The 18,211-nt window shown below is 48.3% G+C and overlaps 2 protein-coding genes across 7 annotated transcripts in view; one reads left to right on the forward strand and one right to left on the reverse strand.

The window, feature by feature from the left end:
- Positions 1-18,211, forward strand: part of LOC147669891 (arylsulfatase D-like) — a 567,561-nt gene that overhangs the window by 208,207 nt on the left and 341,143 nt on the right. The window lies entirely within an intron of this gene.
- On the reverse strand, positions 1,607-7,193 carry LOC147669892 (uncharacterized). Its single transcript, XM_086948164.1, has 3 exons — positions 7,175-7,193; positions 2,924-3,280; positions 1,607-2,648 (listed from the first exon to the last, which is right to left on the reverse strand). Exons 1-3 carry the CDS (start codon positions 7,191-7,193, stop codon positions 1,636-1,638), a joined length of 1,389 nt encoding a protein of 462 aa, XP_086804290.1. The 3' UTR covers positions 1,607-1,635.

Raw genomic sequence — 18,211 nt, forward strand, 5'->3', positions numbered from 1 at the left:
GATTCGGAAAATCACCGATTCGGTCCTACTACCGATTCGTTAGTGACACCGAATCGGAAAATCACCGATTCGGTCCATGTACCGAATCGGAAAAAATACCGATTCGGACATGATCCGAATCGGAAAACATGCCGATTCGTATGAATCTCCGATCGGGAAATTCCCCGATTCCGACAGTTGGGGAGATGTAGGGAGGCACAGAAACACCGAAATCGGCTCAAAATCGGTAGAATTCACTCGGTATTTACCATGGATTGCAATCAGGTGGTAACCAACTCCAACCCATATAAACAGTCCCAAAATGCATTGCAACTTGCAGGATGGCAGCTTTCTATGTCATTGCGAGGCGGCTACGGCTACAGCAGGAAGGACAGAGGGAATGGCTAAGAAATGAACAGGTCTACAGACAGAGGATAACCCTGTTCATGCTCACTGAGGCTGAGATCCTACAGAGATACAGGCTGGACTCTGACACCATACTTGAGCTCATCAGGGACCTTAAGCCATACTTGGACCACCACACCCCAAGGGCACACGCCATCCCTGCGCACGTCCAGGTGCTATGCAGCCTACACCTGGTAGCGTCTGGCAGCTATCAAAGTGGAGTAGCAGCAGCAGGAGGGGTGAGCCAGAGCAGCCTGTCAAGGTTCTTCCACATATTCCTTGACGCCATGATAGACAGGATGGACCAATACATCTCATTCCCTGCAACCCACGCAGAACTGCTACAAACCAAAGCGGACTTCTACCAGATGGCACACTTTCCCCAAGTCATCGGTTGCATAGATGGCATGCATATTCCGATTTGCCCACCAGCGGACACCGAATACATATACCGCAATCGGAAATCTACACACACCATCAACGTGCAGGTGATCTGCAATGCCAAGTGCACCATCACAGACCTGGTAGCAAAATTTCCAGGAAGTACCCATGACTCATATATATTCCAACAGAGCGGCATATATGCACGGCTGATGGCTGGCGATTTTGGAGAAGGATACCTCCTAGGTGAGCCACATCATCAGACCCCCATAACACATAGTAGGTAGGTGTAATACATGTATGCATGTGTCTAATGTGACCCCTTTCTCTTCCAGGCGACAGTGCATATGCCCTCCGCTCATTCATACTCACCCCCTACCTCAACCCCTCCACACCCAGCCAAAGGAGGTATAACCGGGCCCACATACGCACCAGGAATGTTGTTGAACGGACCTTTGGCATCTGGAAAAGTAGATTCAGATGCCTGCACAAGAGTGGAGGTGCAAGGCAGTATACCCCCATCACCTGCTGCAAGATCATAGCTGTATGTGCAATGTTACACAACCTTGCGGTCAAGAAGGGCACTGAGGTGGAGTTGTCTGACTACGAGGACTATGACGACGACGAAGCTGTGCCACTGACACAGCCAGCTGGGGTGTGTACGCCATGTGATGGCAGATACAGACGTGAGGAGATCACTGAGAACTATTTCTGACTGAGTACAGATGCAAAGACAGCTAAATGTTGCTTGGAAAAAAAAAGTTTTAATAATGATGCACCACAGTTACAGCACTTATGTGCATCAAATAATGGAGATTGTTAACGAAAATAAAGTCCAGGGTTCTGGTGTGCTCATCCCCCCTTGCCAGCCTATTTTTTGGCCCGCTTTCCAGACCCACTGGGGTGTCCCTCGGCCCCCTCCGAATGGCCAGCAGCATCAGCGGATCGCCTGGTGCTCCTCCTTGGCTCTGAAGCAGCGCTGGCCGGGCTGCTGCGGCTGCTGCTGTCTCCAGCATCACCCAGGTCCAGGGCAGGATTGGAGGCGGCGTTTGATATTAACATGGCCTCCATGGCCGTGGTGATCCTGGCCATCCCCCTAGTCAGCTCAGCTGTATGCTGACTGAGTGCCGATTCCTGATTTGAGCTGCGATGGCACAGCTGTGCGGTCGCCGCTGCAAGGCGGGCCATGGCCCGGTTGAGCACCCGGGCATCCCTCCTGCGCGCAACCTCATGCTCCTCCTGCCTGGCAGAGGAGTGGGTGATGGCAGTGGTCAGCCTGCCCAACCCTGCTGCCACCTCCTTGTTGCTGTCCACAACAGCCTGGAACCCCTTCACCAACTCCCCCATCTGCAGGTTGTGCTGCAGGAGCTGGCGTTGGCAGGCCATGGTGGATTTGGCCTGTTGGCGCTGGATTTTTACCATCTGGCCCTCCAGGCCCAGGAACACACTGCCCTCCCGTGCTGGTGCAGCAGTGGTGGTGGTGGTGGCACGGCGTCTGGCACTGCTGCCTCCGGCCTGCTGAGTGGGCTGGGGTGCCACTGGTGGTGGTGTGGTGCTGGCCGGTCCCGGAGCCCCTGCTCCCACGACAGGTTGGACGGGTGGCAAGGCCACGGTTGTGGCAGGAGCTGTTGTCGGCGGAATGGTCTGCCTTGTAGGGGAGTTGTATGGTGAAAATTGCAAGGGGGGTGAGCTGGGCAGTACTGGGGAGTGCACTGCCTGGAAATCAATCACCAGGACTCCCTCCATTCCAAGCCCTGGGGTGTCTCCTTCCTCATCCTCATCCTCCTCCTCCTGGCCAGGCTGGCTGGTGCTCGGCCCTGCCACTGCAGTATTTGAAGTCGAAGCTCCCTCTGCTGCCACAGTGGTGCTGCCTGATGGTGCCCCTAGGTACAAAGAAGCATTTGTAAACTGAGTGCCGATGTATTACAGTCAGTACAATTATGGCATTCCACATGTCCTTGCATCTCCTTACACCGTGTCACACTGTTTCCTGTCTTGTGATTCTGCACTGACATATTTGGCTAACTTCTGCTGACTACATGTACCATGATGCTTGTCTCTTGTATGTTGGTGACAGTACAGTGCTGGTGTTTGCCTATGCATTGTGTCTAATGGGGAGGTGTCTGGTAGGGTGTGTCATGATGCGCATGCTTCTTACCTGTAGCTGTGGCCATCGCAGTGCTGTCCAGGGTCCCGATCCCTACGATGCTCTCCCTCTCGATGGTGCTGGAGACAATTTCCTCCAGCTCGGTGAGGGGTGGCGCCGGGTTCTTGCCTCCTCCGGTGTGTCCAGCCTGCCTTTGGAGGTCGGCCAGCTTCCTCTTCGTGAGGCTGCGGAGGTCATAAAACCTTTTCTTAAGTTCCTCAATGGACCTGGGGGTGACTCCAGCAGCATTGACCTTCTGGGCGATGTCGGCCCACAATCTCCTCTTGGTGCTGTCTGGCACGTTGAGGGACAGCTTGCCAAAGAGCTGGCGGTGCACCCTCACCACCTCCTCAACCAGCACCCGAAGTTCTGTGGTGGTGAATTTGGGCTTCCTCTTTTGGGAGGACTTCTGGCTTCCTGCCTGATCTGCCATATTCTCCTGCTCCTGCTCAGTCTGCAACCTCCTTCTCCCACTGCTGCTAACTGTGTGTTGGGCTCAGGCAGGCTTTCCAGAAGCTTCTAGAAACTTCTTAATTGGCTGCACCTGCCAGGGTTGCCACTCCCTGTTTGGGTGGGGGAGGGGGAGCCACCTCATTGGCTGAATCGCCTATTGCCGATTCGGCTTTTACCGATTCGGTGAAATCCGAATCGGTAAAATCCGAATCGGTATTATCCGATTCGGTAAAAGCCGAATCGGTTCATGCAATGCATTCCTATGGGCTTTTTCGCCATGGGTCTATGATTGCCGATTCGGTTTTTACCGAATCGGCTTTTACCGAATCGGTATTCGCCGAATCGGAAATATCCGATTCGGTGGTAGCCGATTCGGTGTTTTCCGATTCGTTGTTGGCCGATTCTGTAATTTCCGATTCGGACCGAGCTGAATCGGAACGTACCGAATCTCATTACCGATGCCGACCGAATCGGTTTTAAATCGGTATTTTTTTCCTACATCTCGTTTTCCGATTTCAGAATACCGATTCGGCCCGCCTCGGTATTTTGAAATCGGAAAATCGCGTTTACCTACATCGGGCCCTATGTGTAGTAGTGACATTGCTGGCATTGGTCACCAGGTAATTATCACTTGGCATGTATTGTCCAGGGTCCACAAAGTTAGGTGTCACCATTGTGACACTGGCACATGTGTCCCTGTAAGCTTGAGCCACTTTGTTATTGATCAAAGGCGTATGTCTGTATTTGCCCAGGTTACTGGGACTTATGTCAGGGGTCAAATCTATGTCCCCTTCACAAATCAGAACAGCCTGTGTAAGGGTTCTGACTAGGTCAGAATCTCCTTCAGTTCCCAAGGTGATACCCCCTACCCCCTTGGTTTGTGGACCAGCACTGCTAGCTGTACTAGTGGGCGCAGTTGCCTTAGGGGCTGCAGTGCTGGGGGCTCCACCCTTTTTACACTCACTTGTCCAGTGAGAGGTGTTTTTACAAGTTTTACACCAGGGTTTCTTCTGACCTTCTTTCTTCTTCTTCTTGGAAGTTTGGGACCCACCCTCTGTATCATTTTGGGGCCCTGTTGAAGACTTCTGGTCTTTAGCTTTCTGCTCCCCACCCTTCTGGTCTGTTTTCTTCTGGTCACCACCCTGGTTCTGGTTCTGGTTCTTTTGCTTAACTCTGGTTCTTACCCATTTATCTGCCCTCTTTCCCAATTCTTGGGGAGAGGTCAAATCTGAGTCAACCAAATGTTGATGCAACTGCTGGTTCTGACAATTATTTAAAATTTGTTCTCTCATCAGCAAATTATACAATCCTTCATAGTCTGTAACCTTGCTTCCCAGCAACCATCCCTCCAGAGCCTTAGTGGCACACTCAACAAATTCAGACCAGTCCTGAGTCTGTGTCTTCTGGGTATCTCTGAACATTAACCTGTACTGTTCAGTGGTTAAGCCTAACCCATCAATCAGAGCACTCTTCAGGACCAGGTAGTTTCTAGAATCCCCATCACTAACTGTGAGGAGTCTGTCTCGGCCTCTACCTTCAAAGGAGAGCCACAAGATTGCTGCCCACTGCTCCTGAGGGATCTGCTGTACTCTGCAGGCTCTCTCCATTGCAGTGATCCATTTATGGATATCATCCCCAGCTTTGTAGGGGGGCACAATCTTACTCAGGTTTCTATTATCAAAAGACCTGTCTTTATCCTTGTGGATATTGCTGCCACCAGTGGGTTCTATTACCCCACTCTCTCTAGGCTGTCTTGCTCTAGCAAGTTTCTCTTGGGCCAGGGCAACTTCTAATTCTTGTCTCTGGATCCTAAGCTCAGCCTCTCTCATTTTGGCCTCATGTTCCCTTCTCTGAGGCCTAGTCATCTCCTTTCTGGAGTGACCATGAGAACCTCTAGAAGCATGGGAGTTGTTAGAGTCACCTGAGTGAGTCCTTCTAGTTAAGGCTTCTGGTTAAGTCCACCTGGGGGTCTGAATGGGTTGTTACCTGATTCAGTCCCAAATAGGCTTAAGTTAGCCTGGTTCAGTCTACTGACCAGCACCTGACTATTTCTGTCATCATCTGACTCACTGCCCCCCCCCCCTCTTCTGTCTCTTCTTCCTCCTCCTCATCTACCTGAGGAGCTCCAGTGATGGGGGCTTCCTCATCTACCAGGATGATAGGGACAGGGGTGTCTACAGTGTCATCCTCTGAAGGATGGCCTCCTTCAGCATCCCCTGTGGGGTTTTCCTTAGAGGGCTTTAGAGCCTCAGACTGGTCTAAGAGCTCTCTTAGGTGGTCTGTAGTAGGGGAAGGCCCTGTCTTCAGACCCCTTAAGACACAAAGCTGTCTTAATTCCTTAAAGGAAAAAATAGCAAATTTGGATGGTGCCCTTGGAGGGTCACTCTCAACAGAGACATTCCCAGTGGAACCCTCTGCTCCAGACATTGCTCTAGTGTGGGTGGATGTGTTGCAATCTACCTACACTGGTGTTTTCCTACTAAACCTATCTAGTAGTTGTAGTCAGGGTGTGCTACTCCCTTTGCTCTACAACAACTAAGTTCAGTAGAACTTAAGTATACTAGTCTTGTTTTTATATGTACCTAGCAGGTACCTGTATGATCTTTCAGATGATAATCTCAAAGATTGTAATGGTAAAACAACAGCAAGCTCAGATCCCAATCCGCTGCTCACCAATGTGAGAAGTTGGCCTGGTATATAATGCTCACTAATTCTAGTGATCACTTTGTACCATGCCAAGCAACCCTTATGATGATTGGTTGTAATTCAACCTTGTAGACCAGTTATCCTAGTGGTAACGTGGACAAAGCAGTCTTAGGCTAAACTCTGAAAGGCATGTGAAGCCAGCTGTATTACCATACACAACCCCCTTGAATACCAAATGAAAGGGACACCACACAGATATATATTGAAAATATATATTGATTTATTAACTATAAAATCCCCTGGACTCTTTATGAGCACAGAAGCACAAGCGTTAAATCACAAGACAGTTTAAAATACACAAAAGTTGCACAATGTGGATGAGCCCTAGGGGCCACCTAAACCATATACTAAGAAAGTGGTATAAGAGATACCAATAGGAAAGGGAACAGGCCTAGGGCCTTGGGAATGGCTGGAGCTATTCGAGACTAGCAGTGACTAAGTCGGGAAAGGCCCGCGGGACTCGGGTGCAGTGTTCAAAGTGCACGCACTTTCCAATGTAAAGTCTATGGTGCGTAAAAAGTACAAAGTTAGAGAGTTAGGAACCTTCCGAGTGACCTAGAACGCTGAAACTTAAGACACAGGCCCTTGAGATGTGTACCAGTGTAGGAACACCGGCGGAGCTGAGTTACCTCACCCACAGGAAGCGGGTGCACAGGGTCGAAGTAGTGTCGGGTTTCGTCACGCTGGTCGATGGTGCTTGGAGCTGAAGATGCTGCAGGCGGCTCGATGTGAAGAGTTCCGGTGGATCCAAGGGTGGATCTGATGATGTGAAGACCTGAAAGCAGAGGGGACAATGTTCAAAGTCACTAGCCAGTCACTACCGTGGAACCAGATTGGAACCAGGCGATGTCGGGTGCAAACAGGCGTTGTCGGGTAGCTTCTCTCTGCAGCCACGTAGACACCGGGGGTCGAGGACGTCCAGGAGTCGGTCACGAGCTGTCCCACGCAGGCTTCTCGCTGTTGGCGGTGTCGGCGACCTGATCGGAGCAAACAGGCCTTGGCTAATGCAAGCCACGCAGGAATCGAAAGATGCTTAACACTCGGACCAGCAAGGTGCGAGTGCTCCTTTTCACAGGAGCTTGGGAGAGTCTGGAGCAACCAGACCCGCTGTGTAGTCCGTCATTTTCGTCACCAAGATGGCCGCTGACCACATGGCTAGTGGCCGGGATGGCGCGTCGAGTGGCACAATGCAAAAGGGCCCCACGCAGATCGTGGAGATGCTGGGGGGCTGAACTTCGGTGCAAGGGCTGCTCGATGGTGGGGGTTCTCAGTCCCCAAAGCACAACGTCGAGGATACCTCAGAAGCTGCGCAGTCAGCTTTTCGAGTGTCTTCCAAGAGGTCCGGTCCCACGTCACTCGGTGCCTCCACGGGTCCCTTCTTTGCAGGGACTGTGGATCGGGCTCTGAGAGGTCTGGGAGTCTGGTTCTTGTCGGGCTCTGGGCTCGGGCTCCGGCGGGAGGCGGCGGCAAAGCAGACGTCGAGTTGCTGGTTGGTACCTGTGTTCACAGGGTGGTCACTCCTAGGCCACAAGGGAGATTCTCTTCAGTCTTCTGAGCAGCAGAATGTCGAAGTCCAGTCTTCTTCTTTGTTTAAAGTTGATTCAGGATGATCTGCTGTGCAATGGCACTGCTCCCACTCTTATTCCCAATCTGAGGAGTGGATCACCTACTAGGTCCCTCCTCTGGGAAAAACCAGGAAGGGGGGCGGTTACACCCCCTTTCCTTTGTCCAGCTCCTCGCCAGGCCTGGGACTGGAAAGTCCCAGGACCGGTTTGGACTGGCTTATGCACGGGGACACCTTGTGTGCCCCGGGCATGTCTGATTCTATTCAGCCCTGTCCTACCCAATACACAAAACCCTGTCTGGGGTGGTGCTCGCACCTCCCAAGGCAGGAAACCCTTTGTCCAGGCCACCATCTGCCAAGTTTCGGTCAGCAGCAGGAGGCCAGACTTGTGTCTGTGGTGGCAGCATCCATTTTGTGATGCTGAGGCTCTGGTTAACTTTAACCGGGGTTAAGGCTACACACATGTCGTGTCCCTCTAGAAGGGTGGAATGCTATCCCCGTCGACAGAACTGTCGAGACGATAGTATTCCAATTCGTATGACACCTTACTCGACATGTTTTGATAAAGCCAAACCAAAGATAGCATTTAACCGCGAGGATTATAATGCACTTAAGAGTATATGGTATGGCAATATCCTGGAACAGCTTAGGGAGTGGTTCCCGACAGCTGCAGACAGGCTCAGCTCATGCTAGAGCACCATCTCACATATTTCCAAGCACTCTGCCTCCAGGATTGATGAGGCCTTCCATAGGAGTGGCTGATAGGAACATATGTGTCCAGTTTAGGGTTAGGCACAGGCATACTGTACCTAAGTAAGAGGTGATTACACCAACTTACCCCAGCTGAGTGATCAGCCAGTTGTGTCAAATATGGAGGCCAGGCCAGGGGTGGCACAATACGTGCTGCAGCCCCTGGTAGGCCTTGGAAACACCTATGCCCTGGGTACCTAGGGTACACTGTTACAGGGGCCAATAAGGTGAACCAGTTCCAATTCGTAATGCACCTAAAGTGCATTGGCAGTAATTTAGAGAGAGAACAGCAGGCTGTGGGTCTGATTAGCAGGCCCACAGCCACATTAAGTCATAAACCAGTGAAGCAAAAAGCAAAAATTTGGGGTGACCATAGGATAGCAGACCCTACTCTCTTACAGCCCCCATTTTGAAGGTGCCCGCAGTGCCACTCAAAATACCTGTCCAACGACCTACACCTGGTCTGCAATTTTTGTCTCTCTCCAGAACACGACGACCAGGGCTCTGTGGCGTGTGAACTGTTTAAGTCTAAAAAGACTTCATGATTCCATTGGGCATGCCACTTTGCCCATAGCATGGAGAACACCACCAAACAGGAGGTGTTGGAGGGGGTCATTGGTGCAAAAGAAAGCGAGTATGAGGAAAATGACTTGGCAGTAGTCCGGCTCAATGTAGCAACTGGAGACTCCGACATCAGCACCGGAGCCATAGATGAAGAAGGGCAGCTATCTTTCTCCATTTGAGGGATCCATGATGTCGAGCTGGAGATATTCACAGACAGATGACTACGTCATGGGTTGTCAGTACTGATACCATTTCAGTCCGATTCATAAAGCATGGCAGCAAGAATTTTCAGTTCCATGCCCCAGATGGATCAGCCCAGCAGTCCATTCAAAGACACAAATCTTGGTGCTTCATGACCTAGTGGTTTCAGTTGACACCATGAGAAGGCTTCAGACCTGAGAAATGGCGAGAGGCCTCTCTATCCTCATCTAACCCCTAGCTATAAACTCAAAAATGGTGTAGAGGAACTGAAGCCTTTGATCTCCAGACCCCACGGTTTCGGCTGAAAGACATTGCAGCGCCGAAGTCAATGCCCTACCACGCAAGACTGTTTATTCGAGAAAGGGGAAGGCCCTATCCTCGAGAGACTTAAACAGGTCCCTGATTTGCACCAGTCAACAATATATCTACATACTTGCAAACTCACTGCCCAAAAAAAGAGGAGGCTAGAGTTTGTGGAACCTTTCATACATACACCATCAAAGTAACCCATAGACCACAAAGGCACTAGCTTAACACCACCACCAAGACAACACACCTCACCTGCATATTCTCTCCCATCACAGCCACTTACACATTCAGCCACTGGGAATGTAGAATGTTATTCTCCAGGGGATCACTTGAAAGGGCCTTCGTACTACCCACAGAGCCTTGACAACCCATGGGAACGTTAACCCACAGGATGATCCAGGCCTTGAGCCAATCTGTATTAAATCATTCCTCATAGACGACATGACCAGTTATTACACTGTTATACAGAGGACTGCAGCATACTACATAGTAGACACATATGTCACAATTGAGGAGGAGGACTTCCTGGTGGAGACTTGATCTAGAGCATAAAAGTCTGTCCAGTACCTACCAATGATAAAATCAATGCTTAAACATATGTAGATACTTTCAAGGACCCTGTAAAAAAAGTAGGATACCTTCACCTAGGGTAGGAAGAAAGTATAAGGCTTCCCCTTCAGACCCACTCTACATTGGGGGGCATTCATCCCTAGATTCTCTAGTAGTGGCTACCACACAGAAACACATGACAGCAGAAGTGACGGGAAATGCACCTTCTCATGACAAGTAGAGTAAACAGATCGAGGTTGCAGGGAAGAGGGTGGCTGTAGGTAACGCCAACCATTGGCGCATTACAAAATCCATAGGGCGGCTTTCCAGATAGTTCCAAGCCCAATGGGATGAGAAGGAAGATCTTCTCCTGCACCTCTAAGATGAAAATAAAAAGAAAAGGGGAAACTTAGTCGCAGAAGAGAAACATATCTTAAGCTACCTTTAGATGTGCACCAGATGCATCTGACACTTCAGCGAGGGGTAATAATTCTACTATCCTTTTAAGCAGACATGCATGGCTGGGTACATCAGGATTCAAACCTGAGGTGCAACAACACCTTCTAAATGTGCCCTATGATGGTGGACACCTCTTTGACCCAAAGCTTCATGAGGTGTTAGTGAAAATTAGAAAGGACACAGCCGACAAAAGCAATGGGTGCGCTATAAACACCCACCTCAAGTCAGTCCTTTCTGAAGTAACAGGGCAGGGGTGGACAGACAGCATCCACCAAAGATCAGGAACAATCCTACCAGAGACATCAGTAGGCCTACCACCAATAGGGTAAAAAAGGTTTTGGTAGGGGAATCATACAGAGGCAATGAAAACAGGGGAAAAGGTAAATGTGTGCCAACTAAAGCTGCAGACTCCACCACAAAGCATTGGCTCCATTCGCGTCCCCCACCAACCACACAATGCCTGCCGGGGGAAGACTTTTGGGGTTCCAGACACAGTGGGCACACATTATGTCTCAACAGTCGGTAATGTCATTAGTACAACATGTTATTGTCTAGAACTCCTAGCAACCCCAACAAACATTCCTCCATGTAGACATATCCTCAGCCCTCAACACTTACATCTTCTCAAGGAAGAAGTAAAGGTGCTCCTTGCCAAAGGAACCATCAAACCAATTCCAAAAGGAGTGTATTCACTACACTCCTTAATCCCCCCAAAAGACGGCACATTGCAGCCTATTCTAGATCTTGTGTGACTCAACCATACATCACATCGGAAAATTTTCAGATGATGACCTTTCAGGATATAATCCCACTTTTGAAGGAAGGCGAGTTCATGCCATCCCTCGAACTCAAAGATACATATTTCTACATTCCCATCCACCCAAATCACCACAAATTTCTGAGGTTTGTGGTCCAAATTATCAATGCAAAGTTCTCCATTTGGAGTAACAACAGTACCAAGGGTATTCACAAAATGTCTGGCAATAGTAGCTGAGTATCTGCAAACACAAGGTATATGTGTTTTCCCTTTTTCTAGACAATTGACTGATAAAGACTGCGGACAGAGTCAGATGTGGATAGAATACACAAGCTACTATCTCCCTGCTGCACAGATTGGGTTTCACCAGAAATGCGAGAGCCTCATTTAGAACCTCTTCAGATCCAGCTGTACTTGGGGGATATTATCAACACTGTTGCATACAAAGCTGTAAGATTTGGGGGTCTCTAGTTGGCATGGTAGGTACCTGTGACAAATAGGGACCCTTGAGTCTAGTCAGGGTAAGGGGCTACACTCCTAAAATAACCCCTGCTCACCCCCTTGGTAGCTTAGCACGAGCAGGCAGGCTTATCTCAGAGCCAGTGTGTAAAGCATTTGTGCACACATACAGTATTACAGTGACAACACTACAAATGGACAAATGGACAACACACAGGTTGTATTATAAAAATAGGTATTTTTATATAGACTTAACACAAGACCAAACGGCAAAAATCCACAATACTGTTCTCAAAAATAGTCTCTAAAAGGTGATAAAATAGCTCAGTTCTCTCAAAGTGCAAATGCAAAACTTTACTCCCAATGTACCTTAAATGCGCAACACAAGGAAAACAAAAGGGTTGCAGGGAAGTTAATGCGTCGGTTCCTTACATGCAGGGGAGTGGATGTGTCGGTCCTTACTGCTGCGTAGGTGAGTTGATGCTCGTTTCCTTACTGTGTGGGGAGTTGATGCATCGGATTCTTACTGCTCTCCGGTGCGATGCGACAAGATGGCATCTAGATGCGATACTCTCCTCTGGTGCGATGTGACATAATGGTGTCTTGGTTGCAATATGACAACGTTGGTGTGATGCGTGCATGCCCAACGGCCGTGCTGTGACTCAATGATCTCTGGAGCCACGACAGGCCCTGCGACACGCTTCTCCGGTGATGCAGCGATGTCCTCTTTGGCAGCGTCCCGCTTCTCCGGTGATGTGTCGCGCTTCGGCGATGCGATGATGACAGCGGCAGTGGCGGCAACACACTTCTTGTTGTTGCATCACGCTTCCAGCTTCCAGCTCCCAGCGACGTGCAGTCTCTCAGAAGGCCTAGCACCCAGCAGACCCTACAATTCCCAGCAAGGGAATTCAGGGGGGAGCTGGTTGGTGTAGTCTTGTATCCCTGAGACTTCAGGCAGGAGGCAAGCTCTAGTTCATACCCTTGGAGATTCTTCTTCAAGTTGATAGAAAACACACTCAGTCCTTTTCTCCTCTCTTTGGCAATGAAGCAACCACTGCAGGCCAACCCCCCCACACACACAGCACATGGGTAGTTTCCTCCTTCAGCTTCCTGGTTCTTCTCCTCAGCAAAGGTTCATCTTAATTCCCAGAAGAGATCTAAAGTTCTTGGGTCTGGGTCCCAATATTTATACTACGTTTCTCTTTGTTCTCTGCAGGCAGAGAGGCCTTTGCCTAGTCCAAATTAGTTCTTGTTAGTCCTGGAGCACTTTATTGACAAGACTCCTGCTTTCCTTTCAGTGTGTAGGCCAGGGACATCAGACACACCACAGGATGTGGAGCCAGCATTGTGGAGGAAAGGCATAGCCCTATTCAGGTCCCAGGTGCAACTCCTCCCTCCCATCTGCATGAAGATCTCTCTATTCAGCCCTGTGCTGACTCACCCTGTCTCCTGGAATACCCCAGCCCCTGTCACTCAAACTCCAGACAAGAAATACACAACCTAGCAGAGGCAGGCTTGGATAGTTAGATGAGAAAATACCTACTTTCTAAAAGTGGTATATTCAATCACAGAATGTTAAAACCAACTTCACTAAAAGATGTATTTCATCATTCTGAGTTCAGGCATACTAAACTCGAATTTCCACCTAGTTCCCTGAGTCAGTCAGGATTATAAGATGTAATAATCTAACTGTCCATTCTGGCCTATGGGGAATTAATAGCCTTGCAATAGTGTAAAACGAAAATGGCTGTAATTCACTATTAGGACATGCCACACACATCAGGGTATGTCCTACCTTTTTCCTACAATGCACCCTACCCTTGGGCCTACCATAGAGGTGACTGCTATGTATAAAAAGGAAGGTTTAGGGACTGGCAAGTGGGTGCCAGTCAACATGGCAGTACCAGACTGCACACAGGCTCTGCAGTGGTAGACCTGAAACAAACTTTACAAGCTGCTCTGGTGGGTGGCACAATCAGTGCTGCAAGCCCCCCGGCAGCATTGGTTACAAACCCTGGGACACGCAGTGCACTGTACTAGGGTCTGACAAGTAAGCCAATCATGGAGTCACTAATCTGTACATCAATTTGCCATAGGGAGCACTTGCACTGTGGCACTGAACAGCAGTGGCACAGTGCCCAAAAGCATCTAAAACCAGCAAAAATATAAGAGGCAACAGCAAAAAGTGGAAGGGAGACCCACGTAAATGGTGCCAGGACTAACAAAAGCTTATCGCAAACCTCAGAGAGTTTTTAATTTCCAGAACCAACTGACTCTAATTGAGCCACATTATCGCCTGCCAGTCAGGACGACAATGCGTCTCCTGGGTATGAAGGCTTATTGCATGGTTATTGTGCCCTATCCAAGACTGCACATGCACACCTTACAGGAGTGCTTAGCAATGGTCACAACTGGAAGGTAGCTTGGAGGATCTAGTGTTCATTCAGTTCACAGTTCAATCGTTCTCTGCAATGGAGGGAAGGTGACAATTTGCTGCAGGGAAGGGCCTTCAGGGACCTCCTTCCGCAAGTGGCCATTACCACAGATGCTTCACTCATGAGATGGGAGGCGCACTTGTTAGAAATGACATTACAAAGAGAATGGACTGCTGAACAAAGAACTCATCCAGAGCTCCTTGCAGTTCAGTTAACGCTGAAGACCTTCCTATCATATATTCTTCATAAGGTAGCCATTATAAAAATTGACACTATGACAGTGATGTATTACATAAAAAAACAAGGAGACCCTCACTCTCTACCCCTGTCTCAGCACAGAACATATGGAGATGAGCATTACATCACCACATTCTACTCCTGACAGAATATCTCCCAGCAGTAGACAACCAGTTTGCGTACCTTCTAAGCAGGACTCAGCAAGAAGTTGACAAGTAGACCCTCCATCCACAAGCCCTTCAACCATTCTTCTGAAAACTAGGGTATCCCAAACCTAGACTTGTTCGAAACAGTGGAAAATTGAAAATTCCAGTGCTTCGCCTCCAGGTATCATCTTCCACAGTCAGTCGACAAAACACTATGGAAGAACAGGTCATAGATATTTACCTACGATTTTCCCCTCTTCCCTGCTTCCATATGTAGTGAGGAAGCTCAGGCAAATCTCCCTCACTCTGATTCTAGAAGCTCTTACATTGGCACGGCAACCATGGTGCCCACCATAACTGGAATTGTCGATGAAGCCTCACAAGAAGTTCTCCAATTGGCAGGATCTTCTCACACAAAACAATGGGCTAGTCACACACCCCAGTGCCAAACAGCTCAATCTAGCCTTCTGGCTCCTGAAGTCGGAGAGTTTGGCCACCTAAGTATGCCATCAGAATCTATGGACATTCTTAAAGAAGTGAAATCCCTTATCACAGGAACTTGCTCTGCAGCTAGGTAGAAAAGATTTGAATGTCACTGCTTCGTTCAACACATTGACCCTATTAAGCATTAACCCTTTGACAGATCATGACTAGCCAGCAGACGTCAGTGACTAGACCTGCTCTTCCAGCACAGAAACATGCCGGCTTCCCCTGATGCCAGCAGCATGCAGTGAGAGTGCGTCATGTGTACTGCATTTTCTTTTCTCTGAGCTTAACGCTTCCCGCAAGCAATGCTCGGCCACACTGCGATACTTCTTGCTTGGTCCTTGCAATGTTTGGAGATGTGTGCGGCCCTTTTGTTTGAAGGTGGTTGTTCTGTCATATTTGCCACACTTGAGCTAGAGCTTTTGGCAAGTTAAAACGTGCATTTGTGCTGGGCTAGCAGGACTAGCTACCCGAGGCTGTGGAGTGGTCGTGGAAACCCTTGCCACCTAGTGTGACCCTACTGTGAAATTTGACGTTGGGACGGCTGCTGTAACCAGCAGTTGGTAGTAAGACTCGATCCTCCTCTGCAATGTATAATGTAAGAACCTGATACCTTAGACCTTAACACAGCTACATCCACTACCAGTGCAGTGCCAGGCAGGGCTGTGTAGGGGACTAGGTACCACAACTGTGTCTCTCTACCCTGTGGAGTTGGGGTGGGCTCAACGGGTGGCAGTAAGGTGATTGGGGTCACTTTCACCACAGGCCTGCTGTACGCAGTGAGTGGGAGGAATCCGGTGCTCTGTAAAAAAGGACTGTATGCTTGAGGTCTTGAAATGCAAAAAACACAGTTGATGGACAGAATGTAGAACAATGTCATACATTCACCCCAGTACAGAGAGAGCTTGATTCCGGTCCAGGGAAGACATGGCTTGGCAGTTCGGGCTGAACTGTTCCCATGAGTCACAGGGTCAGACTTATTTGCATATAGCCAGGCCTGAACTGGGATGGCAGAGTGGGCTAAAGAACGGTAATGGATTAAACCCAGATCTATTGACTGGGTGTGAGTGTTTGATTGATTCAGATGCTCCGTCCATCACCACCCCCTTGTACCGCTTGAGGTCTTGAAATGGGCAACTTTGACTGGGAACTTAATATCCTTTTGTGAAACTGGTGTCTTCTGCTTGGCAAGAATAGGTAAGAATTGTCAAAAAAATCCCTGGACCATTGCAATTACAATGTTTTAATGCTTGAAATACGCATGGACTGATATAAAGAGAATTAGCTGAGATCCTGTGGTGAATTTGGTGGCATTAGAAGAGAGTTGGCTATAATCAAAGGCCGTCCTGTGCATTTTGAGAACCACAAGAATTAAGAAGCTAACAAACCTCACCGAACTCTCTTTGGGACTTTCACATCACCCTTTAAGAGAATATGTAATGGATCTTCCTAATTAAGGTGGTTAAGTCCCATGATAAAAGGGCTCGTCTAGAGCTCATGTGAAGGTGGTGGTTTGGTGAGGTGGTGTTTTGTGGATAGAAAGAGGCTAAACGCCTCATCATGTAAATAGCTCTAAAAGGGAAAATGCCTTTGAGTAAGCCTGGAAGGCTGGGAAGGCCATCAACCCTATGTAATCGGAATGAAAAAGGGATGAACACTGATATTGGCCCACTGCCCCCCAGAAAATCCCTGTGTGAGTAATGCAGAGGGTGGAAAGTACGAGATATCCTGCAAGCCTAACCTAGGAGTCATTGACGAAGTCGGGGTAACTAAGGCCTCACCATTGGTAAAATCTATAAAGGACTTGCTGGAAAAGCATTTTACTAACAGAGTAGAGAGGAATGAAAGTTAAAGAATTTCAAGAACGTGCTGAGAACAGTTCAGGCCTGTCATAATAAGTCAGAACATGAGATACAAGATGCAGTGGGTTTGAGGATACAAAGATTGGAACCTAAACTGTCATCTTCCCCCTGTATATTTAGGGAAAGCTCTTAAGATAACACTTCCAGTAGCAATGCCAACAGGAAAGAAATGGATTTTTTACAGGAGAAATTCAAGCTGGACCTTGGTCAAGATGATAATCTTCTTAACAGCAGTCTTATGTCTCATACCCTTCCAGACTGCCAAAACTGTAATCGAGGAAGCCCAAGGAATATGACCAATGGGAATGAATTGTGTACAAGACTTTCCCTTATCCTGGGATATGGATATGTCCCCCACTTCATCTTCCTCCATTCTGGACATAAAGGTGTTGATGCAAAAGACTTTACAAGACGTTGTTGAGGCTACTTTTAAATCACATCAAATCTACCTCCATAATATAGCCATTTAATTGCAAGAAATCAATGCCTGTATGGTCTCTCTTGTAAAGCCAGTGGAAAGAGTTGAGGGTGCTGTTGGGCGGGAAGAAAGGGGTCACGAAGGTGGTAGTATCACCAGAATAATCAGCCCCTCTGTATATGTTTCAGAACATCCGATGTCAATAAAAGACAGAGATACTTCTCACCTTTCCAAAGTAGATCTCACAGAAACTGAGGCAGAGAAGTAGAATAACAGGAATGGAAAGAAAACGGGTAAAAAGAATAGGCTAGACTAAGGAAAGTAAGGAAAATTCTACATCCCTCAAGGCAAAAAAAAGAAGGATTAAAGATGACATTGTAAGAGGCCAGCTAGAGGATAACAAAGGTTTAACGAGTTGTGCACAAACAAGCACTAACGTATAGCAAATAAGTAAGTGTGCGGCCCTTGCAGAAAAATGATAAGAGAAACTGAAATTGATCAATCTGGGATTGGCCCAACTGTAGTAAAAATAATTGAGACACCCTGAAAAGTAAGGGTTGAGATGATAGAATTTGGACAAAGGGAGATCCTTGAAGTCCCCCCCCCCCCCCCCTCCCCAAATATAAAAGTCCAGAAGGGGAAGCAGGGCTAGCCATGATAGCAAAGTTTAATTCAGTAAAGGTGGAACCCCTAGCAAGGAATATGGGAGGTAATAAGGGAGATGTGATGTGTAGGGATAATGCAAAAACTATGAGTAAGGGGGTAAATGACATGTACATATTTATGGCATCAGGCCAAAAGGGAAAGCAGGGTAAACGGAAGAGGAAATGAAATACTTTATATAGGTGCACCCTTCACCAGGGCTTTTTAAAATGCCCAGGACTTTGCCTATTTACATCAAATGATTTACAGCAAGTGGGCCTTGTTTCAAGTAATTCAGGGAGT

This window comes from Lissotriton vulgaris, unplaced genomic scaffold, assembly GCF_964263255.1.
Source record: "Lissotriton vulgaris unplaced genomic scaffold, aLisVul1.2 SCAFFOLD_269, whole genome shotgun sequence".
Taxonomy (NCBI): Eukaryota; Metazoa; Chordata; class Amphibia; order Caudata; family Salamandridae; genus Lissotriton; species Lissotriton vulgaris.